We start from the raw sequence: 19,697 nt of genomic DNA on the forward strand, positions 1-19,697 counted from the left end.
AAATTGAAAAGAACAGTATGAATTAATGTTAAAAAAATTATTGATGAACTTCGTGATCAGCGACACTTGTTGAAAAGACTAATATACGATGGATAATATTATGTACGGGATGACTCAAATAATTTTTTCTTTTTAGTCGACAAGGTAAACGTTAAAAATAGCATTGTTAAATAAATCTTTCCGTATGCGATTTAATTCCAAGGCGATAGCCCACATTTCGGCGGTCGTTAAAGTTTTCGACCTTCCGAAGACATTGACTTTACGCGGGAAGATATTCAAATGAACGTATTCATGTACTCACACCCGCTGGTGCTCGTTCAGTGCATATCGGTATGTAAAATTGATGAGGTAGTAGACGAACAGGTACGCCAGCAATTCTCGCCAAATCAACTTGTACACGGAGCCCCGCCATCTGCAAAACGAAACACAAACGAATGTTTAAAATAGAGACACAAAATATTTCTTAATAATTAGAAGCTGTCAAAAAATATTTCATCCAAACATCCTTCAAAACATGTCAACTCTAACTCGACGAGGTAATATCAATACGTATAAAAATTGCAAGAAATTTTCACTTTAAATATGTATAAAAATTTCAAAGAAATTTGCATTTTAAATATTTATAAAAATTGCACACGAAGTTGATTTAGAGAATCCTAATTTTTCCTGGACTAGGATTTTCCCCAAATTCATCCTTTTGCAAATCGAATTCACCCATTAAGAATAAAGAGTATCATTACGATTCATCAGAAAATGGCTACAATAAATATACACATCTGCACACAATTTTCATACATTAAAAAGTGAATGAATTGGTTAATTTTATTTTCAAAAGGATGAAATTGATTTGTAAAACCTGCACTACAGGATGAACATGTAGCACGACCTCCCACGCAACAGTAAAAGAGTCGTAATTATCTCACTGGAATTAACGATTGTCACATACGATAAGGATTATGGTCGGACGGATTCGGGAACTGTTCGATCCTCGAATGTGTGTCAGGGTTAGATCGAATTTTACGAGCCCGGAGTACACTGAATTCGCAATATTTTTCGTTGTGAAACGCACACGCGACCCCACCGTAACTGTTCCTTTAATATTGCAAGTGCATTGCGTCCGATTTCATTTGCTATTCACGGAATTTTACAGCTCCTCGTCGACACAGGACACCGCCGAAACGAAACGAAACACACGCCGGGTCATCACCGGGGCTAGAGCGAAATGATACGTCGAAGGTCGCCGATACCCGAAGGTTTCGTCAATACCAATCGCGAGGCGACAATGACTTTAAATTCAAATCCCGCAGTCTGTGGATAGCGCGACGAAACGTAGTGCAAACGAGGCCAAAGTGAAAAGCCATCATCGATGGTCGCGGTATGTCTACATTGTTCGCCCGCACGATTTTACTTTGTGCGATGGCGGACGGAGCCAGCTGTTCCTGCTGTCCACGAACATGATTCAACCCCTAAATCAGCAATTAACCCATATATCAATTATTTAAATATACATTTTTAGGTTTCATGAAAGTTTGACTAGTTTTAATGCCCGTTTTATTGTTTTAATTAAATGCACGATTTTTAGAAGTGTTTAGAAATGTTCAATTTAGTATGTACAACCGGTAAATCAATTATTTAAATATACATTTTTGGGTTTCATGAATGCTTGACTAGATTTTTAATACTAGTTTTATTGTTTTAATTAAATGCACGATTTTTAGAAGTGTTTAGAAATGTTCGATTTAGTACAACCTGTAAATCAATTATTTAAATATACATTTTTGGGTGTCATGAAGGTTTGACTAGATTTTTGATACTCATTTAATTGTTTTAAGTAAATGCACGAATTTTCAGAAGTGTTTGGAAATGTCCGATTCAAGTAGCACAAACTGGGAAAATGATTCTGTAAATCAATTTTTTAATCGTTTTGGAAATTTCTAAAAATGTTGACTCGATTGTCTCAGTGTACTGCAGTTTGTGCAGGTTTGTTACGTTGAAGGAAACAGTTGAAGTGCATTACACAAGCATTGCACTCAAGAGTAACTTCCTAGAGAACGTCTAAAAAATGTTCACAGTATGGAGTACAAAGCAAGAAAATTATATAAATCACGTTCCATTTTACGGTAGTGTTTTCATAAAAAAACTGATCGAAGTTCACACGAGCACGCAGAGAACCGACATTGAAACGTCACGTCGATGGAAAACATGAGAACATCGGATATCCGGTGTATTCAGCTTCACCCTAATGTATTCGCCATAGCGTAACAGAGCTGAGCATTAGATAGACCATATAAGAAGTAAATGTATTATTAAGTAAAATTCTGTAAATGTATTATTAAGTAAAATTCTGTAAATGGATTATTACATAAAATTCTGTTTCGTTTGATGTTTCTTTGCAAGACGAAATGATTTTAGCGTTTTAATTTCAATGGTAGTTTCGTTATCTAGAGCTAACATCGAAAGTACCAAAACATTGCTGGGTCAAGGACGACCATGTTCTTCCTCTTCATTAAGAAGCTTATCAATCTTCTGTATCACCGAAAACAGAGAAGATTCGTTGGAAATTAGTGAAAGTATAGCGGTACATTTAGCCTTTTCCCACGGATACGTCGAATTCCTCCGGGCATATTTCGAATATCCAATTTATCCATTAGCACTAACCAGACTGACGGAGATTATTATGTTACATGGGATTGAATCACACTGTCAAGCGAAAGAATGTACGAGATGGGAATCACGATTTTAAAGGAGTTTAAACGAGAAAAACCCCGCGGACTATGAAAGTACACGAATATCGCGCGTTGCTCCATTATTTTTGTGTCAGTGGGTCATGGTAGTGAGCATTGTCCCACACGCCATTCATACGGCAAGACCACGCGCCCGTGAAACGCGCGCGCGTGTGATCGTGCGTGTTGCATCGCACGCTCACTATTTCACACGAGTTGCTATTTTACATTCTCAAAAACCGAGTTCGAAAGCCTATTAAATAGGAAAACGAAAAGCAGCTGTGTAATGATTAAATTACAAAAATCGAACAAAAACTCGTACAAAATATAAATTCGAAGTACGAAAATCAAAATGCTGAAAATTTTAACCAACAATCAATTCCAATCATTTCAGATTACGGAATTAGTGCGTTGAAATTGATTATTGGTTAAAATTTTCAGCATTTTGATTTTCATACTTTTAATTTATATTCTGTACGAGTTTTTATGATTTGTCATACAATAATTACAGAGCTGTTTTCCGCGTTTTTTCCAGTGGGAACAGCATAAATCATGTAGTGCAAATAGATTCGATTAAGAATGATTTAATCCGCGACGGACCGGAAACAATTATGATTAGTTGAGTAACATTACTTGGATTATACTTCCTATTCCCACGTTCATCTACCACAAGGACGACTCGCATCCTCGAGCCGCAGCTTCTGCCTAGACTCATCCTTTTCGTCCTCATCTCCTCGATCTCACGACCAATATTCTTTTTTACGCTCTCACGGCACCGAACCGCTTATGTTTATTCATAACTCTCAAGGACGTTGGCATAAGGAGATTTCGTGGCGAATGCGGACGCTGCTGCGGACGCTGCTGCAGACGCCTCGTAAATTTCCTCGTCGATAAATTCGCATTCTTTGCCGGTGATATTTTTTTATATCGTTTGAACGGGGCCTAATCGAGATAGATTTTCATAGTGATCGTATAGATCACTCGGCATGACTGAGAGATCGTTGACAGTGAGCTTCCTCAAAGTGTGAATGAACCTTCTGCAATTATTTTTTAATTATTCACTGTTGAATCCTACTTTGATTAGACACAGTGGATGTACAAAGTGTTCGTATAATTTTTAAAAATTGGGAAAGCAATGGTCACGATTTTTAAATTTTTTATCTGTGCCAGTAGTGAAAATTGAAAACATGTATTTTGTAAATATGAATAAGTTATACGCTTGTACAAAGTTTAATTGAAGTCGATCAAGGTTGTTATGAAATGTAATTGATTAAAAATAGCAAGAATTGTAAGAATTTGTGCACACTCTGTAGTTGAATTGAGAATTATCGTGGCTAATTTTATAGTTTAGAGCGTCCTCGCGTGGAACGCGTTCGATTTACGTAATATCCCACCGTTCACGAGTGAAATTCGAAGCATTCTATTGCCCGATATAAATTATCGATCAGTATGTGTGTATTTTTCTCGCTTCCCGAAGGGGTTTACGTAAAACCTGGATAGCAAAAAGAAAGCAGGCAATAATCAAATGCCTCTCCTTCGAGATAAAGGTATTCCGGGAGCCTAATGTTACAACGATAGTTCCCATCTGTTAGCTTAGAGAAAATAAATGGCCGATCGCTGTTCCTTTCGACGAGATTTCCAATCGATGCAATTACCATTGCTCTTTACACTTTTTTCCATCGTATACAGCAGACTATAATTACGTGTCTCACCATTTCTAATTACCAAACAAAATACATATAAACGCTTCCTTGCGTTGCACAATAATTATGAAACAAAACAATATAGGGCACGTTTTTTCTCGAAAAATGGTGCAGATTCAAACAGCTGTAGAATCTTTGGAAAATTTTTCTCGCGATTGAATCTTTCACAGTTTTGAAGAGTGAAGTCTTGTCTTTATAATGACGACTTAAAATTTGATCTGCGATTTTTACTACGTATTTTATTGTACCTTCAGTGAAAGGTGTGACGCGTATGGTAAAGTTGACACCTTTCATTCAAAGCTCGATAGATCATCAACAAAATGTCGTATGTCAATTTTTAACACCTCGTTGTAAGGGGGAAGCTTCACTCTTCAAATCTGCAGTAGTCTCAATTACGGAAAAAATTTTTCGATATTTTTAGAGACGTTTGAATTCGCAGTATTTTTCATGAAAAATATCTTCAGATTTCCACTTGCTGGTCATGCAAGAATGTATTGAAAGAAAATTCGGAGAATTCAAATCGGTTTCCCACGAACCCAATGGACTCGCCCGATTATTTTCAAAGCTACTTAATATTACGGCAGCTCTAGACGACCGGAGAGACGCGTAGGAAGTGACTGGTGCGCTATAACTGCTTTCGTATCACTGCGGAATGTTAAATATTGCTGAAACGTGAGTCACCGTTGCGTTGCTCCGCTAACTAGCCAACAATAGTACTCGCGTACGCTGCCGGCACGATTATTTATCGCTGCATTGCCGAGTCCGTGGCTGTTTCGAGCGACAATGTTTCGCCAAATGATCTAGATCGCGATCTATGCTCCAGCTGTACCGCAAAGACTGCCAGTCTCATTCACGCGACTCGAGCCTTCGGAATTAACTTTCGAACTCTATCACTTCACTCAGACAATGTGCTACAGTAAATTAAAGCTACTTCAAAATTATTTAAAATGACAAATCAAAATTCCAGAGCTACTTCAAATCACTAAAATTAGTAAATCCATCCCAAGCAACATGGTGGTAAGCTCTCACTCTCTAGATCCAAAAAATAAAAATCTACAACTACTTCAAAAAGCTCTCTGAAATAAAAAATAAAGAGCTACTTCATAATTATTTACAATCAAAAATGAAATTCCAGAGCTACATCAAATCTCTAAAATTAATAAATCCATCCCAAGGTGGTAGGCTAGATACAAAAATTAAAAATCTGGAGCTACTTCAAAGCTCCCTACACTTAAAAATGAAGAGCTATTTCAAAACTCTCTAAAATCAAAAATCCAGAACTGCCTCGAACCCCTCCTTTCATAAACCCATCAAAAACAAGATCTAAAGGTGGAAATTGAAATGAAGGAATCTAGGGCTACTTGAAAGTGCAAACTTTGCACTGAATTTTTGGACGAAACTCGAGCACAAAAGCGCCAAAACGCGCTCGGTCGGAAAATTGTGCAACATCGCGATGTATCGTCTCCGGGCAAAAATGCAGCCAGAAAAAAAACGTGACGGTGAACAATTTCGCGAGTAATTTCGCAACGGCACGGTGGCCGCGCGTCGTTCGGCTAATTCCCTGATTGCACGGTGTTTATCGTCCGACTGGGCTATGCGCCGGCGATGCGCAGATTTTATCGGCGATTTGAAAACATTCGAAAGCGGGTTGGGCAACCGCAGGCTCTCGTTCAACTAATTCCAAAGACTTTCGTTTGCCTCGCTCTTGGAAAATTGTTAATGGCCTCATCGACGTGGCATACCGTAATCTCTCGTTCACGAGTTAGTGTGTTTTCCTAGCGTGATGTTATTCGGCGGTTACGTTACACGTTACGTTAAGGAAAAATACGACACCTGCGGTCGCGGATTTATTTACGCGAATCCGAGGCGAAGATTCGCGGTATTTTTCAATCTAATTGCTTCACGGAGACATCGGAGCGAACGCTTGTTCACGAGTTAGGCTCTTGATAACGATTTCGAACAGGAATATTCGATCTTCTAAAAGTTGTTGATGTTTGTATTGTTGTAATTTTGTTTAAAAAAATCATACGACAACAAATTTTGACTCATTTTGAAGCTTGAAGCTTCTACTTTCATGGCCCATTCTTCATTTTCTTTAAAAAAAATTTTACACGATGTGGTGATAAACTGAAAACAATAAAACTTGGTTCCTACCATAAACATACTTGTGATTAAAGTGGCCGTCGAATCATTAAAAAATTTTCCTCGTGAATGAATCTACCACCAATTTGAAGATTGAAGCTTCCCCTTTAAAACGAGCTCTTGAAAATCCATCTACGATTTTTTTAGCTATTTTTCAAAATTTAATAAAAAGGCTAAAAAAAAATCGATGTAAAGAGGAAGCTTCGCTCTCCAAATCTGTGGTGGATTTAATTACGAGAAGAATTTTTTAACAATTCTACAGCCATTTCAATTCGCATGAAAATTGGCGATTTAAAGATCACTCTAATTCAATCTTCTATTCTCAATTATTTCTCTTCCTGCAAAGATAAAAATCGAAAGAACCAGTAGCTTCTCGAGTTACTTCCCAGCAGCTGGGATTACGATTCCAATTAAATTCAAACAGCGGAGATCAAGGAAAAAACGTGTAATCATTGAAAAATGCAGTCGCCGATTAAACCTCGGGACATCTTCATCTCGGAGTTGACGAGAGACAATAGGAAGTTGATCGAGTGCACGTTCCATTGATTCCTCCCTGCGCAATAAACAATTCCGCGGATGACTAAGGTGAATTCCGAACGCGATTACTTTCTCTCGTGGTTGCGGCGGATCTCAAGGATGCGCGTGCAAAAAAGATTCGTATGAAAAATGATAGAAAAGGTCCTGCGATACGGTTTGTCCCGACTAATGGCCGTTTAACGCGGTTAGAGCTTAGGGGCGAGCCGTTGCGCAAACCGTTCGCTAGATTTACGAGGAAAGGAAAACAATAAAAGGAGCACGGCTGTATCGAGCCCGGCCTGTTGGTAAGAGGGGAAACAAGGAGCTTGATCCACGATGGACGGCGTAAAGTAACGGTCCACCGGTCAAGGCTCGCCAAGGCCTTTTATCGCTCTTGCTCGACGACGATCGACGTAGACGACGCCCTGACGTCTGCACGTTCACCGAGCTACTCTGTTTTCATCGTTTGAATCATGCTAGGTGGAGAACCGATCAGTTTCACACTGCGAAATTCAAGAAACTCTGGAGGGTGCTCCGAAAACGCATGTGAAATGACTTTTACAAATTATCCAACAGAAATTTTTCTAAATTTTGCTTCCCATTATTTAGTAAACAATCTCGAAAAATCTTAACTCAACAGGTAGGGATGGGATCAAGTACCTTGCAATAGTGTTGTATAAAGCTCGAGTCTTCGAAGCTTCAGAGCTCAGTCTTAAAGACTAAGTTTCTATAGAAGAAGATTTAGAAGAAGTCTTTAAGACTGAGCTCTGGAGCTTCGAAGACTCGAGCTTTATACAACACTACCTCGCAAACAGGTTCGAACCTTGATTGATGGAATTCGAACTCTCTATAAATACTTCGAAAAAAAATAGTACTCCCAAGTATACTCGAACCTTTGCCAGACAGTTTCGAACCCTCTACAAGTACTGTGGTAAACGTAAATAATACTTGCAAGCATACTCGAATCTTGGTCGAACAGTTTCGAAACTTTCGAAATTTTTATGAATATCGTTACGAATTTCCGTATTCTTGCACGCTCCGTGGCAAGCTGTTTACTTTTTTTGTGGTACACACGCCGTGGAGATGAGAGAGAAAACGGGGTCTCATAATTTTACATGCTTCTACCGATGATTGTAGTTTGGAATGTACTTTGCGACAAAAACTCTCTCTGATATATTATATCAAACATTATCTAGGTGATGTCGAGAACAATCATTTGTATATGTTAACTGCATTATTGGATCCACGATTGAAAACATTAGCTTTTTCTAAAGATGAATCTATCCCGCAAGCACGGGATGCCTTGACTGATTAGTCACTAATTATATTAATAATGATAATTTATCTACAACATGTAATAGTTCACAGACGCAGATGTCCGAAAATTGGCACAATAGCGAATTATCAATTTGTTCATCCTATGACAATGAAATAGCAGTTACAAATAATACGATACCTATCTAAAGACCCGTTATTATTTTAGCGTGAAAATTCAATCAAGTACCCTATTTTATCAAAAATTGCACGTGACTATCTTTGTATAATGGCCACTTCTGTACCTTCGGAAAGAGTTTTTTCAAAAGCAGGAAATGTCATGGATAAAAAAAGAAATAGGATAAAACCAAGTATTTTGTAAATGAAATATTGAAATATATGAAAACCTACTATGCAGTTCTGATTTCCAAGATTCGAATACTACTTGTGAAAGTTTCGATTACTTTCAACATTGAAGTACTTATAAGTATCTTTTCGAAACCTGTAAGTACTCATTCCGAGGTTCGATAACTACTTGTATCCAATGAATACTTTTCAAGCATAATCATTGAAACTTTTATTGCGTTTAAGTAGTAATCGAAACCCATGAAATGACACTTCGTTATTGAACTTGACTCGGAGTACATATTTCCTGGCTCTTTCTCTCTTCCAATATCGGCAGCGCCAATCAACGATCTTTAAATATGGTCGAGTACTTTTTGCTAGGGGTTGTAGTTATATTACGTACTTATATATACTGTAAAGGTTTAGACCAAGGTTACCCCTAATTAATTTTTCCATTAAAGGGAAAATGCTCTCGAGCAGTCTCGATATAACGGGTGTGATTCTCGAAAGGAGCTTTCGGTCGCAAGCCCCTTTCACTCGATCCATTGTTCTCAAATGTCAGCTGCGCCGAATTTCTCAGTTCCCGGTTGAGGGGGCGTCGAGTCTAGGATCGATTATGTCACACGAAAAACCCGGCAATGGCTCTGACTAATTCCAGGAAAGAAACCGAAACTAGTTTCTGCGACCTTTCATAAATAATTCACCGTACTACGGTCGTAAAGCAGCGGCCGACAAGATAGCAACGGATGGGACGGTCGGATCCGACTCGGTGCAACATCCTCGTCGTGATTTTCATTTCACTTCCGGTGTAATATTTTTACGTTGAGGGAATCAAACTGCCATAAATCGGTCAGTGACCCTCCACACCACGGTGTAGATTGTTTAGATAGTGCGTTCGACCGCAATTTTTAGTACATTCCAGTCCCGGAATGTTTAAATTTCTCCGAATTTAAATTGGCTATTTGAATAGATGGCGTGTGTCGATGGGCCAGCAATGTGTCAAGTCATCGAGACACATTCGTTTCCTATAACGTTCCTCATGGCCACGGTCATCGAGCCTTCGGGCATTCTCCGAGGCTGTTAAATACATTTTACTCGAAACTCGTATCGGACGAGTTCAATCGAACGGCCGTTTGAACGCGTTCAGCCATTAAGATATCAGCTTCTGAGGAGTATTCCACATGCATCTACGATTTTCCTCGACCGCACTATGAAATTTCATCTCGAACTGTAATACACTCGATCGGACTTGATTCACTTTGGATCAGGATAAATAGTATCTGTTCCACTGTGTCTAGCTTATCTTGATGCGACGCGTGCACACTTCCACACTTCTAAACGCTTTCTGGTTTTCAAACGCCGCGCTGGAAAATCTTTTTATTCAATCCTGAGGATATAATTTGCAAATAACATCGAATTCTGAGACTCTGGAACTCTCTCCGCGAAACATTTATTCACTTTCCACTTAACACTGACGCTTTCAATCAGAAAGATTATATTTTGGGGAACACATCTCCGAATTCTGATATTTTATGCATTTATGGCGAAAATGTGTAGGCGTAATTTAAAGCAGTAAAAATATTCGAAGGATTTAAAAATAATGTTATATTATTTTCGACCTGACAAACACGTTAAGAAAGAAAATAAATTTCTACTTCACTCCAGTTTATTGCAATTCAGGTAGAAAGTGTCGTTTTGCATAAAGATAATTTTCAATAACTGTTCTGTACCAAAGGGAACCTTAAAAATCTTCTTGAAGGCAATGATAAACAATTAGATTACGCAACTGATAGTGAGTTCACGGTTGCTGTTGAGGTATTCAAAAATCCTGCGCCATAGAGCCTGCACTTTAAAAAAGTTATGGAATAATCGCCGATAATTTTTGTTAATACTGACAGTTTCCTTTCCACAGAGTACAATGTTGGAGGACACAGATATCTCATCCGAAGCTCCAAGATCTTACAGCAAGGTGAATTTCGAATCACCTGGCGCTCCGAACACGAAGCGCGCGCGCGTTTCCTTCGTAAATCATGCTCGGCCGCAAGTATCCATTAAAACGGATACTCCATAAATTACAGAATCGATCCCCGATTTCAATGATCCATAAATCAGTGGAAGCGGCGAGCACGGAGGAGGTGTTACCTGCGCGCAGCATCAGGACTGTTTATCAAATCGCTACTTACTCGATGTCCACCTCCTTTGGCATTGTCTTCGAGCTCGAAACAAATCGAAAAAAGAAGCGGACTCGCGAGGAGGACGACTAGTTATCGCATTCCGCCTCCTTCGGTGACTATACGTGGATTTATACCGGGTGTTTCTACGAACAATCGCTTGAAAATCCATTCCACAATATTCTTAATAATTCATTTAAAAAAAGTCTTCAAGAAATGCTAGAATATAATGTTCAATAAAATTTAGTACAATTTTCATTCACTTTACAAAAATTCTTCTAGAATTAATTTCAACTTGAAAATTAAGTTATTGTTGTACACAGGTTGTTCCCACTAAAAATCGGACTTGATTTGACTCTACTTTCTTAAAATTCTTAAAATTATAAAAGAAAAGGCAATATGCATTTATGACTAAAATCGGTAGGTGAAACTTAAAACAGTTTACAAAATATTCGTAAAAACATTTTAAAAATGTTTCCAATCGATTGAAATTATTTACACAAGAAATAAGTCTTTATTTAGCTTCATTTCCATGCAAATGATGCATGAACATTCTGTTTTGCTGTCTAATAATAATGAGTAAAAATTTAATGATTGTTTCAAATTTGTTCCAAGTGTGGCGAAACAATCCGTGGATGCAACCAGGCTCAGTTTCCGCGAGCAGCTTCCTGCGAATGACGCGTTTCGCAGAATCGGTTAAGCGATTTGGCGGAGAAGATCAGTTTTTAGCAGTGGTCGTATCAGTCTGGTGCACAATCATTCAACCGGTGGCAATCCTTCAATGTCAGATGTCCACGGAATCGGGCAAGGAACTGTCGTAAATGCGTTTCGATCGGATCCAGCTCGTCGCGGGACCTTGACTCGTCGTCGATCGCGACGTTACCGCGAGCGAACGTGTTCTTTGTTCCGTGGATTAACCGTCGAAAGAAATAATTATGCAACAGTGCCGACGAAACGAGCTTTTCTGCGGATCCTGCGAGAAGCGATCAAGCAAGACGATTTATTACACCTTGTGAATCATGGGACCGACGGTCTCGGTCGAAAAATATTGCAAAAATTTCGAGCCGATTTTGTAAGTCGTATCGCGGACAGAAGTTGGAATACTGCTTCGAAATAGTCGAAGAAAAAGAGAAATTTATTTCTTCATAAAATAGCAATGTGTGAAATAGTATTTAGTTTGTCGAAGACTGTGTTAATTAATGAGAAGAGTAATTTGTCCAGGATGAAACGGAGACTGTGATCATGCTTTCGCGAGACTCAATATGGCGTCCTCGAACCAGGAAGAGAACTCATCCGCCTACGAGGATCGGGCGGGCTCGTAACGAGAACGAATCTCGATAAGCATTGTTACGAAAGCAAACTCGGAACAGGTGTTCGAGAGGCTGGCACTGACGCAAAACCGCGATAGTTCGTGGTGTGTAGGTGGAGTCGTTTTTAAACGATACTTTGCTCGAGTATCTTTTGTTCCTTAAAGTCGGTTTTAGATCGAGATCTTACCGATCTGTTACGATATCTTGTTCCGGAAAATAGTAGTTACTAGACTGCGCACCTTTATGCAGAATTAAAATTGGCTGCGTGTGCTACAAGTAAGAGAGGTGGCTCTAGAAATTTTCTAAGAATGATTAGATATATTGTAGGGTTCTCCAAAAAATAGTAGAAATAAGAGAAATTTTCTAAAAATCAGTAGAAGTGGTTAGAGATATTCTAAAAATGGTTAAAAACAGTGAGAAATTTTCTAGAAACAGAAATTTTTTAAAAATCAGTAGTAATTGTTAGAAATATTCTAAAAATCAGGAGTAATAGTTATTTTCTAATAATCAGTAGTAATAATTAGAAATTTTCTAAAAATCTGTAGTACTAGTTAGAAATGTTCTCAAAATCAGTAGAAATTGTTACAGATATTCTAAAAATTGTTACAAACAGTGAGAAATTTTCTATAAACAGAAATTTTCTAAAAATCTCTCTCAGTAGTAATAGTTAGAAATATTCTAAAAATCAGGAGTGATAGTTAGAAATTTTCTAAAAATCAGTAGCAATGGTTAGAGATATTGTAAAAATTGTGACAACTGAAACTTAAAATTCAACACGAACGCCACGAATGGCCGACAGGTAGTCACCAGAAAATTCCCTAGGGCGTCAGGTAAATTCCGTCAGGTGGCCCTGCCTAGGACCATGAAAATAATCAAGCCGTCTGGCATATGTGTTTAGATGAGCGTTATACATACCGATGAGCTTGATTGACAGTGACACAGTTACGACCGACCTTGTATCTCGTCGGCGAGGTGCGAGAAGTGCTTCGATTATGCGCGATAGCCAACCCGCGGCTATAGTTATTGCGTGTATCGCCTTTAGCCGGGGGATCGGTGCCAAAGATCCAAAGACTTGCACCGCATTTCACGTCGTTAATCGATCAGAAAAAAGAACCGATGTCCCGTGATATACACGACACGAAGAATTATTCATTCTATCGGTGGCCGTGGCGAACGATCCAAGATGATTTACGATCTCCAGAAGCGTAACGTGACGAGATAAAACAAATTTCATTAATTATACAACTGCGAGAACGCGGCGCGAGGAATCCTCTTTGGCTCGGTGCCTTCGCTGTGGAACGAGAATCATTTTCTTAATTAACTTTTCTTGTCGTTATAGTTGCAGCTACATTTGTTTCTTTTAACACGTCGATTGGTTGTGACATTAATCTTTCACTAGGTTCGGAATTTAAAAAAAGTTTAAGAATTTATGCTGTTCAGTAGAAATACAATTCTATTGTTCTGTGAGCTTCGTTTTCGCGTGTTTTTAAGACCTTTTTGGGACGCCTGATATGCATATTGAAGAACAGAGGCAATTTAATTGCAAATTTCCAAGTATCTTCCTGTTTATTCCACGCGGCAGTCAAACAGATACGAACAAGGTCGATTGCCAGGTCGATTGTCAGGTTCGTCGATATTCATCGTTCGGCACGCGAATTCGTCGCTTGACTGACTGATTGGTCGACCAGCCAGCCAATGATGTTTGTTTTACAAAATACCACAACGCCGTGCGACACTAGCTGTACTAGGGTAATCATTTTTCATATAAAAGTAAAAATTGGTCAAAATTTTCCAATCATTCAAGAAACTTAAAAAACGATTACTCATTAACCTTTGCTAATTCACTTAAAAATCGCAAGTCGGCACAAGCGAACTTAAAATGAAACAAATAAACTAAAAAATTGAAACTTCGATTCCCTTCATACGGTCTCGGTGCTCGAGTTGGAGACCGATGCCATAACCACCGTACGAGGAAGCTTTTTTGGGGCCAATGGAACGCGGCGCTGGAAAAAAAGCGGTCGGAACATTCGCGTTTTACGATTCACTGTCGCGGGTTATATCATTGCTCGCAGCTACTTTGTAAAACTCGTTTCGCACGTGTTATAGTTCCCGAACGGCGCCTTAGGCTGCGGTTGCAGTGGATGCGTGTTCCGACCAGCTGAACGCGGATATAAAAAAGCTGTAAAACATTTGCTGCAACGTTAGCCTGTCATGCCAATCTGCGACGAGCGTGTCGGCGATATTTATTGCCTAGAAAGTCCAATGTTGAAAATGACATTCGTCGACGAGAGAGAAACGCTAATAAACGAATTCCAATTTGATTTAACAATAATCAGTGTGCACCTTGAGGGCTTGGGAACCGCTTCGTTTATTTTCAACCGCGCGACGGAAGAAAGGACAAGAGCGAGAGAAAGAGAGGTCAAGTTTCTCCTCGGTTTCGCGACTTTTCCTGCGACCTCGTTTCGCATCTGTGTGGATCAAATGAAAATTGGCTCGGCTCTTTCCGAAAACCCTCCCAGCATATTGATCGCGGGCTGTTGTACGCGCGCTCGCCGCTTCCAGCCAAGGGTCTCCTTCACCTTTCGACAAGATATCATCATCAAGGCAACAAATTGTAATTGATTCCTCGCTCTAAGCAAGATAATACCAATGCGGGCAACAAGGACGCGCGAGGCAACAAAACGTTGCATAACTAACGCCGGTCACGCTTCACGGAGTGATGCTCCTCGCTCGTCCTCTCTTCGGCCCCAGGAACCCAGAAGCCGTTTCCCTGATGTACACGCTTCCGGCCAGGCGAAATTGGCACCTCGTCAAAAATCGCCAGATTCTACCGTCGGGCTCCACCTGTACGCTTCCGTGTACGTCTTCTCTATAGACTGTTTAGGATCTAGGAACCTAACAGTTATTTGCGCGTTTTTGTATACACTCCCGCTCATAAGTCTTAGGACAGTGATCATATTTGTATTCATCTCTGTAAAAATGGAATAATCGTTGAAGGATACGAACAAATTTTTCCTTACTTAAAGGTTTACATGTCAAGGAAAGGATGCTGCACTCATATATCAAAAATCTTAACAAGAAGTAAAAAAATGTTTATATTTTCTTTTCCTCGAAGATTTCAACAGTTTTCACTGTTCTTGGCATTCGCGTGATCAATTTTTTCATACTTTCTGTTGTTATATTATTCCATTCTCGTTCCAAAATATTCCATTTCATCCAGATTCCATTGTCTATCCAGTTCATCCCTTAATTTTTCTATGGAATTCAAGTCTGGTGATTGGAGTGGCCATTTCATAATTTTTAATGAATTATTACATTGAAGTTGATCCAAATAGTTTTTACATATTTTCGACGTGTGTTTTGGATAATTATCATTATATTTATATTGTGTAGTTAATACAGTTAAATGTTCATAATCGAAATACCAGAATTTTACTAAAAACCAGAGGTGTCCTAAGACTTATAAGCTGGAGTGTACATTTTTATCTATTCATGTAGCCCTTGCAAAACTGAGTAACTTTTGTCTGAAAAGTTTCTCAAAACTTCATACGCATCGAAAGTTGTAGCAACTTGAAGTTACGGATCACGTGACAAGGGCGTGACTATTCGGGGCGTGGCGTCCGTACGATTATCTTCAGTTTGTATCGCTGTAACTTTTGACAGGTGCGAAATTTTGGAAAATGATTCAAACAAAAGTTACACAGTTTTTTAAGGCCTATCTAACTGCATAAAAATGGAATGAATGAATTATGAATGAAAGCCGTCGATGGAATCGGTAGTGCGACGTAGACTTTATATAATGTTTAATGAACAGAGTTTGACATACCAGATTCAACGTCGCTGGCATGACATAATAGACTTATATATAATGGTTTTTCTTTCGAACAATAATTCCCATAACGAGGCAATCGCGTGATTAGGTGTATTACAACAGTACGATTAAGGCGAATCTTACGATAAGTGTCACTTGATTGAGTACACGTGAAACGCAAATCACATGGTAACTATACTTCGCCAGGTCGTAGGTGAATGATCCTCGACGATATAAACTTGACTGTACACAAAGGGTATCATTTATAGTGATTCTTTAGATCAATTTAAGTGCCGTGGAAAATATATGATTGATGAATTATCCTAGAATATACACAGCTGTCTTGATGTGGACACAATCGTCAGTGTTGTACGTGTTTAACGTTCAGAGTAAAATATAGTCGTCATACAACGGAGAATAATAGACATTCCTGCTTTCATTTACACAATACATTCACAAAACTCAAACAGGAAACTGCACTAACTCACGGAGAACATGAAGTCACTTTACGCACTAGGAAACAAATTTTTAAATCTATGTTCTTCTATCTGTAATTTTTCGAAGCATTTTCGCATTCTGTGTGCATGACCTTGAATGACCTCGACAGATCTTGGTCGTCATTCTCATTGTTTCTTCTCAACTCGACCAACTTGTCTCGCACAATACACGTTAGTGCAAACTGTATTTACAGAGATTGCGACACAACAAGTGTTATGCTAATTTTATTTGTCTTCTGTTACGTCTTTCTAGGTGTTTAAGATTAAAAGATCATATAGTTAACAGGTCAACGACCTCTCTAGAACCAAACAATTTTTATTTTCCCACCTCTCTCTATATCTACAATAAAAACTACGACACGCAGCATGAAACAAAAAATTATTTAAACTACTGAATCATACCTGAACACAATGCAAAAAGATTTTTATCCCTGCGACATCCAGTTCTCCTACAACAAATTTCTAAAAATGTCCTATTTTGGGGCCATCTAATAGGAGGCAGTCAATACGCCTACACTAAACACCATGCCTACACAAATACCATGAAACATAGCATGAAACAAAAATTCGTCTACACTACTGAATCATACCTGAGCACAATGCAAAACGAAATTTAGCTCTAGATCATACAGTTCTCCTACAATAAATTTCTAAAAATGTCCTATGTTGGGGCCATCTAATAGAAGGCAGTCAATGCACCTTCACTAAAACACCATGTCTACAAATAAACACCATGCACCACAGCATGAAACAAAAATTCGTTCGCACTACTGAATCATACCTGAGCACAATGCAAAAAGATTTTTAGCTCTAGATCATCCAGTTCTCCTACAATAAATTTCTAGAAATGTCCTATTTTAATGGAAGGGGTTAATCGAAAAAATGCTGGTTTCGGGGTGAGGAAAACGATAGTTTCTCAGAGAGGGAGACCTTGCGGAGGGAAGAACTCGTTTTCTCTTCCGCCACCTCGGTGTCAGAAAGTTTCCATTGGTCCTTGATCGAAGAGGAGTTACATGGGTTAAATGACACCATACAGGGACGTGCCTGCCGGCTCCCGCGTGGATTCAATGGCGAAATCATCGTTTTACTGGCAGACGTGTGACGGGCACGCACTCTCGGGTTCTCGCTCGTTTACTAATTAAAATGTGGAGCCATTCCCCGAGCAGACACGACATAGCGTGACACCGGGCCCCGCTGTCCCTCACTGTTTCTCTCCGGTGCAATGGCGCACGGCATTGAGAGCTGCATCCGAGCTGCAAGCGGATGCAACCGAATCATGGGAAACGATACGCTCTTTCACCTATCGGCCGGATCCACAGTATTTTAGACTTGCTCAGGGACTTCTAGTTTTTTTTTCTTCTTGAGATACTCGCGGATATCTGCAACCTCGATGGAGAAATGGGCGAAATGGGCGTTCGGCGGAGATTGTTTAGTAGTATTGCTTGTCGTTGGATTGCGGATTTTATGTATTTATGATAGACACGAGTAGGTGAAATGTATTCGGCTGTAACGTAAATATGTTTTCTTATCTTCGATGCCTTTTTCTCATTTGTTGAAAGGGTACAAGGTTGCAATCGGTTTTTGTTTTCTTTGATTTAGTCACACAATTCCACGAGGCCGCGAGGGTTTAGAGAAAAAAGTAGAACGAGAGAAAAATTGTGTTTCGCAGAAGAAGTGAATTGCTTCTGAATCTGCTTCTTAAATTCCATATTCCACGAAGGCCTCCTTATGCCTTATACCATAGTATAAGTCGCTATTGATTCAGATATTCCTCGAAGACCGTTACGTAATACTTGAAAAGAATTTTTTCGAGAATCCTCGCAAGAAATAATCGGTTCTCCGAAACGAAGAATATCGATATTTCTTCGTTTTAAATATATAATACAATTTTGCATGTATTGAAAGGTAGTTTCGCACACGTTCATTAAACAACGCAAAGAAACAGCTGCGAGACAATGGCGTGTCAGAGCAATTAAGCAGTCCTTCGACAGATAAAACTTGTCGATTCTCCCCGCATGTTTTGCACTGTAGTATGCTGTTAATTAGTATTTTTATTCCACGTTGTGTAATTAATTTGTTGCTAGTACATATTGCATGAGGTGATTGATTATGGGAAGAGTAAGGCGTGAGACGATCAATAGGGAAACTTTCGTGGAATGTTTACCTTGAAGGAAAATATTTGAGTAGGCAGTGCCGTCGACACTGTTTCAGGTATACAGCCGGAGGCTATTTCTTAGGAGATGTTTCCCTACGTTTTCACGGCACAATGTCAATGCAGAGGTAATTTTTCTGGCTGCTCTTTGGGACGTCAGAGAGACAGAGAGAGAGAATAATACCAATATATTCCAAAAACTTTTTTAGTTCCTAATCGTTTCGTTTTCCTGCAATATATTCTCGAAGTCGAACGATTTTGGAGTGATTTAATAGGAGACAGTCAATATCGCTTACACTAAACACCACGAAACAGAGCATGAAACAAAAATTCGTCTACACTACTGAATTATAGCTGAACACAATGCAAAAAGATTTTTAACTCTAGCTGATCCAGTTCTGCTACAATAAATGTTTAAAAATGTGCTATTTTGGAGCGATCTATTAGGAAGCAGTCAATACACCTACACTAAACACCATGCCTACACAAATACCATGAAACACAGCATGAAACAAAAATTCGTCTGCACTACTGAATCATAGCTGAACACAATGCAAAAAGATTTTTAACTCTAGCTGATCCAGTTCTCTAGTAATAAATTCTCAAAGATCGATTGACTTTTATAGGATTTTGGTAGGGAATCGACAGTGCAGTGGAAGACTGCCCTCGCGTCATGAGACACTGGGTCACCTGAGGTTTCTAGGCGATTCGATAGCGACACACCGGTGTCGCTTCGCGTCTGCGCTCACACAATTGCATCGACGTGCAACTGCACTCTGCTTGACGGTGTTGGTGAGACACCGCGCTTAGTACCCGGTGCAGTCCGCGGAAGACAAGAGAGGTGAACGAAATGTGTGTCATACGCTCGGAGTGTGCAGCTCGGCGAACGCTCATTGTCATTCGTGGCAGTGCCGATGCAACTACACTCGCTACGCGCGCATGTACGCTTGTACAATAAACGGGGTACGCCGTGACAGCGTTCAATCGACGGTACTGAGACAGAAACTAGCCTCGTCGAGCCTCGAACAAGATCCTGACTAGTCAGAACAATTCTCCTTCCCATACCGAACCCT

General features: G+C 39.4%; 1 protein-coding gene across 1 annotated transcript in view; it reads right to left on the reverse strand.

Annotated features, from left to right (window-relative positions):
* Best2 (bestrophin family protein) overlaps positions 1–19,697 on the reverse strand; it is a 68,439-nt gene that overhangs the window by 42,368 nt on the left and 6,374 nt on the right. Inside the window, exon 2 of the mRNA XM_076430390.1 lies at positions 302–412. Coding sequence (XP_076286505.1) covers positions 302–412 — 111 coding nt within the window. The remainder of the gene's footprint in view (positions 1–301; positions 413–19,697) is intronic.

This window comes from Lasioglossum baleicum, chromosome 9 (assembly GCF_051020765.1).
Source record: "Lasioglossum baleicum chromosome 9, iyLasBale1, whole genome shotgun sequence".
NCBI lineage: Eukaryota > Metazoa > Arthropoda > Insecta > Hymenoptera > Halictidae > Lasioglossum > Lasioglossum baleicum.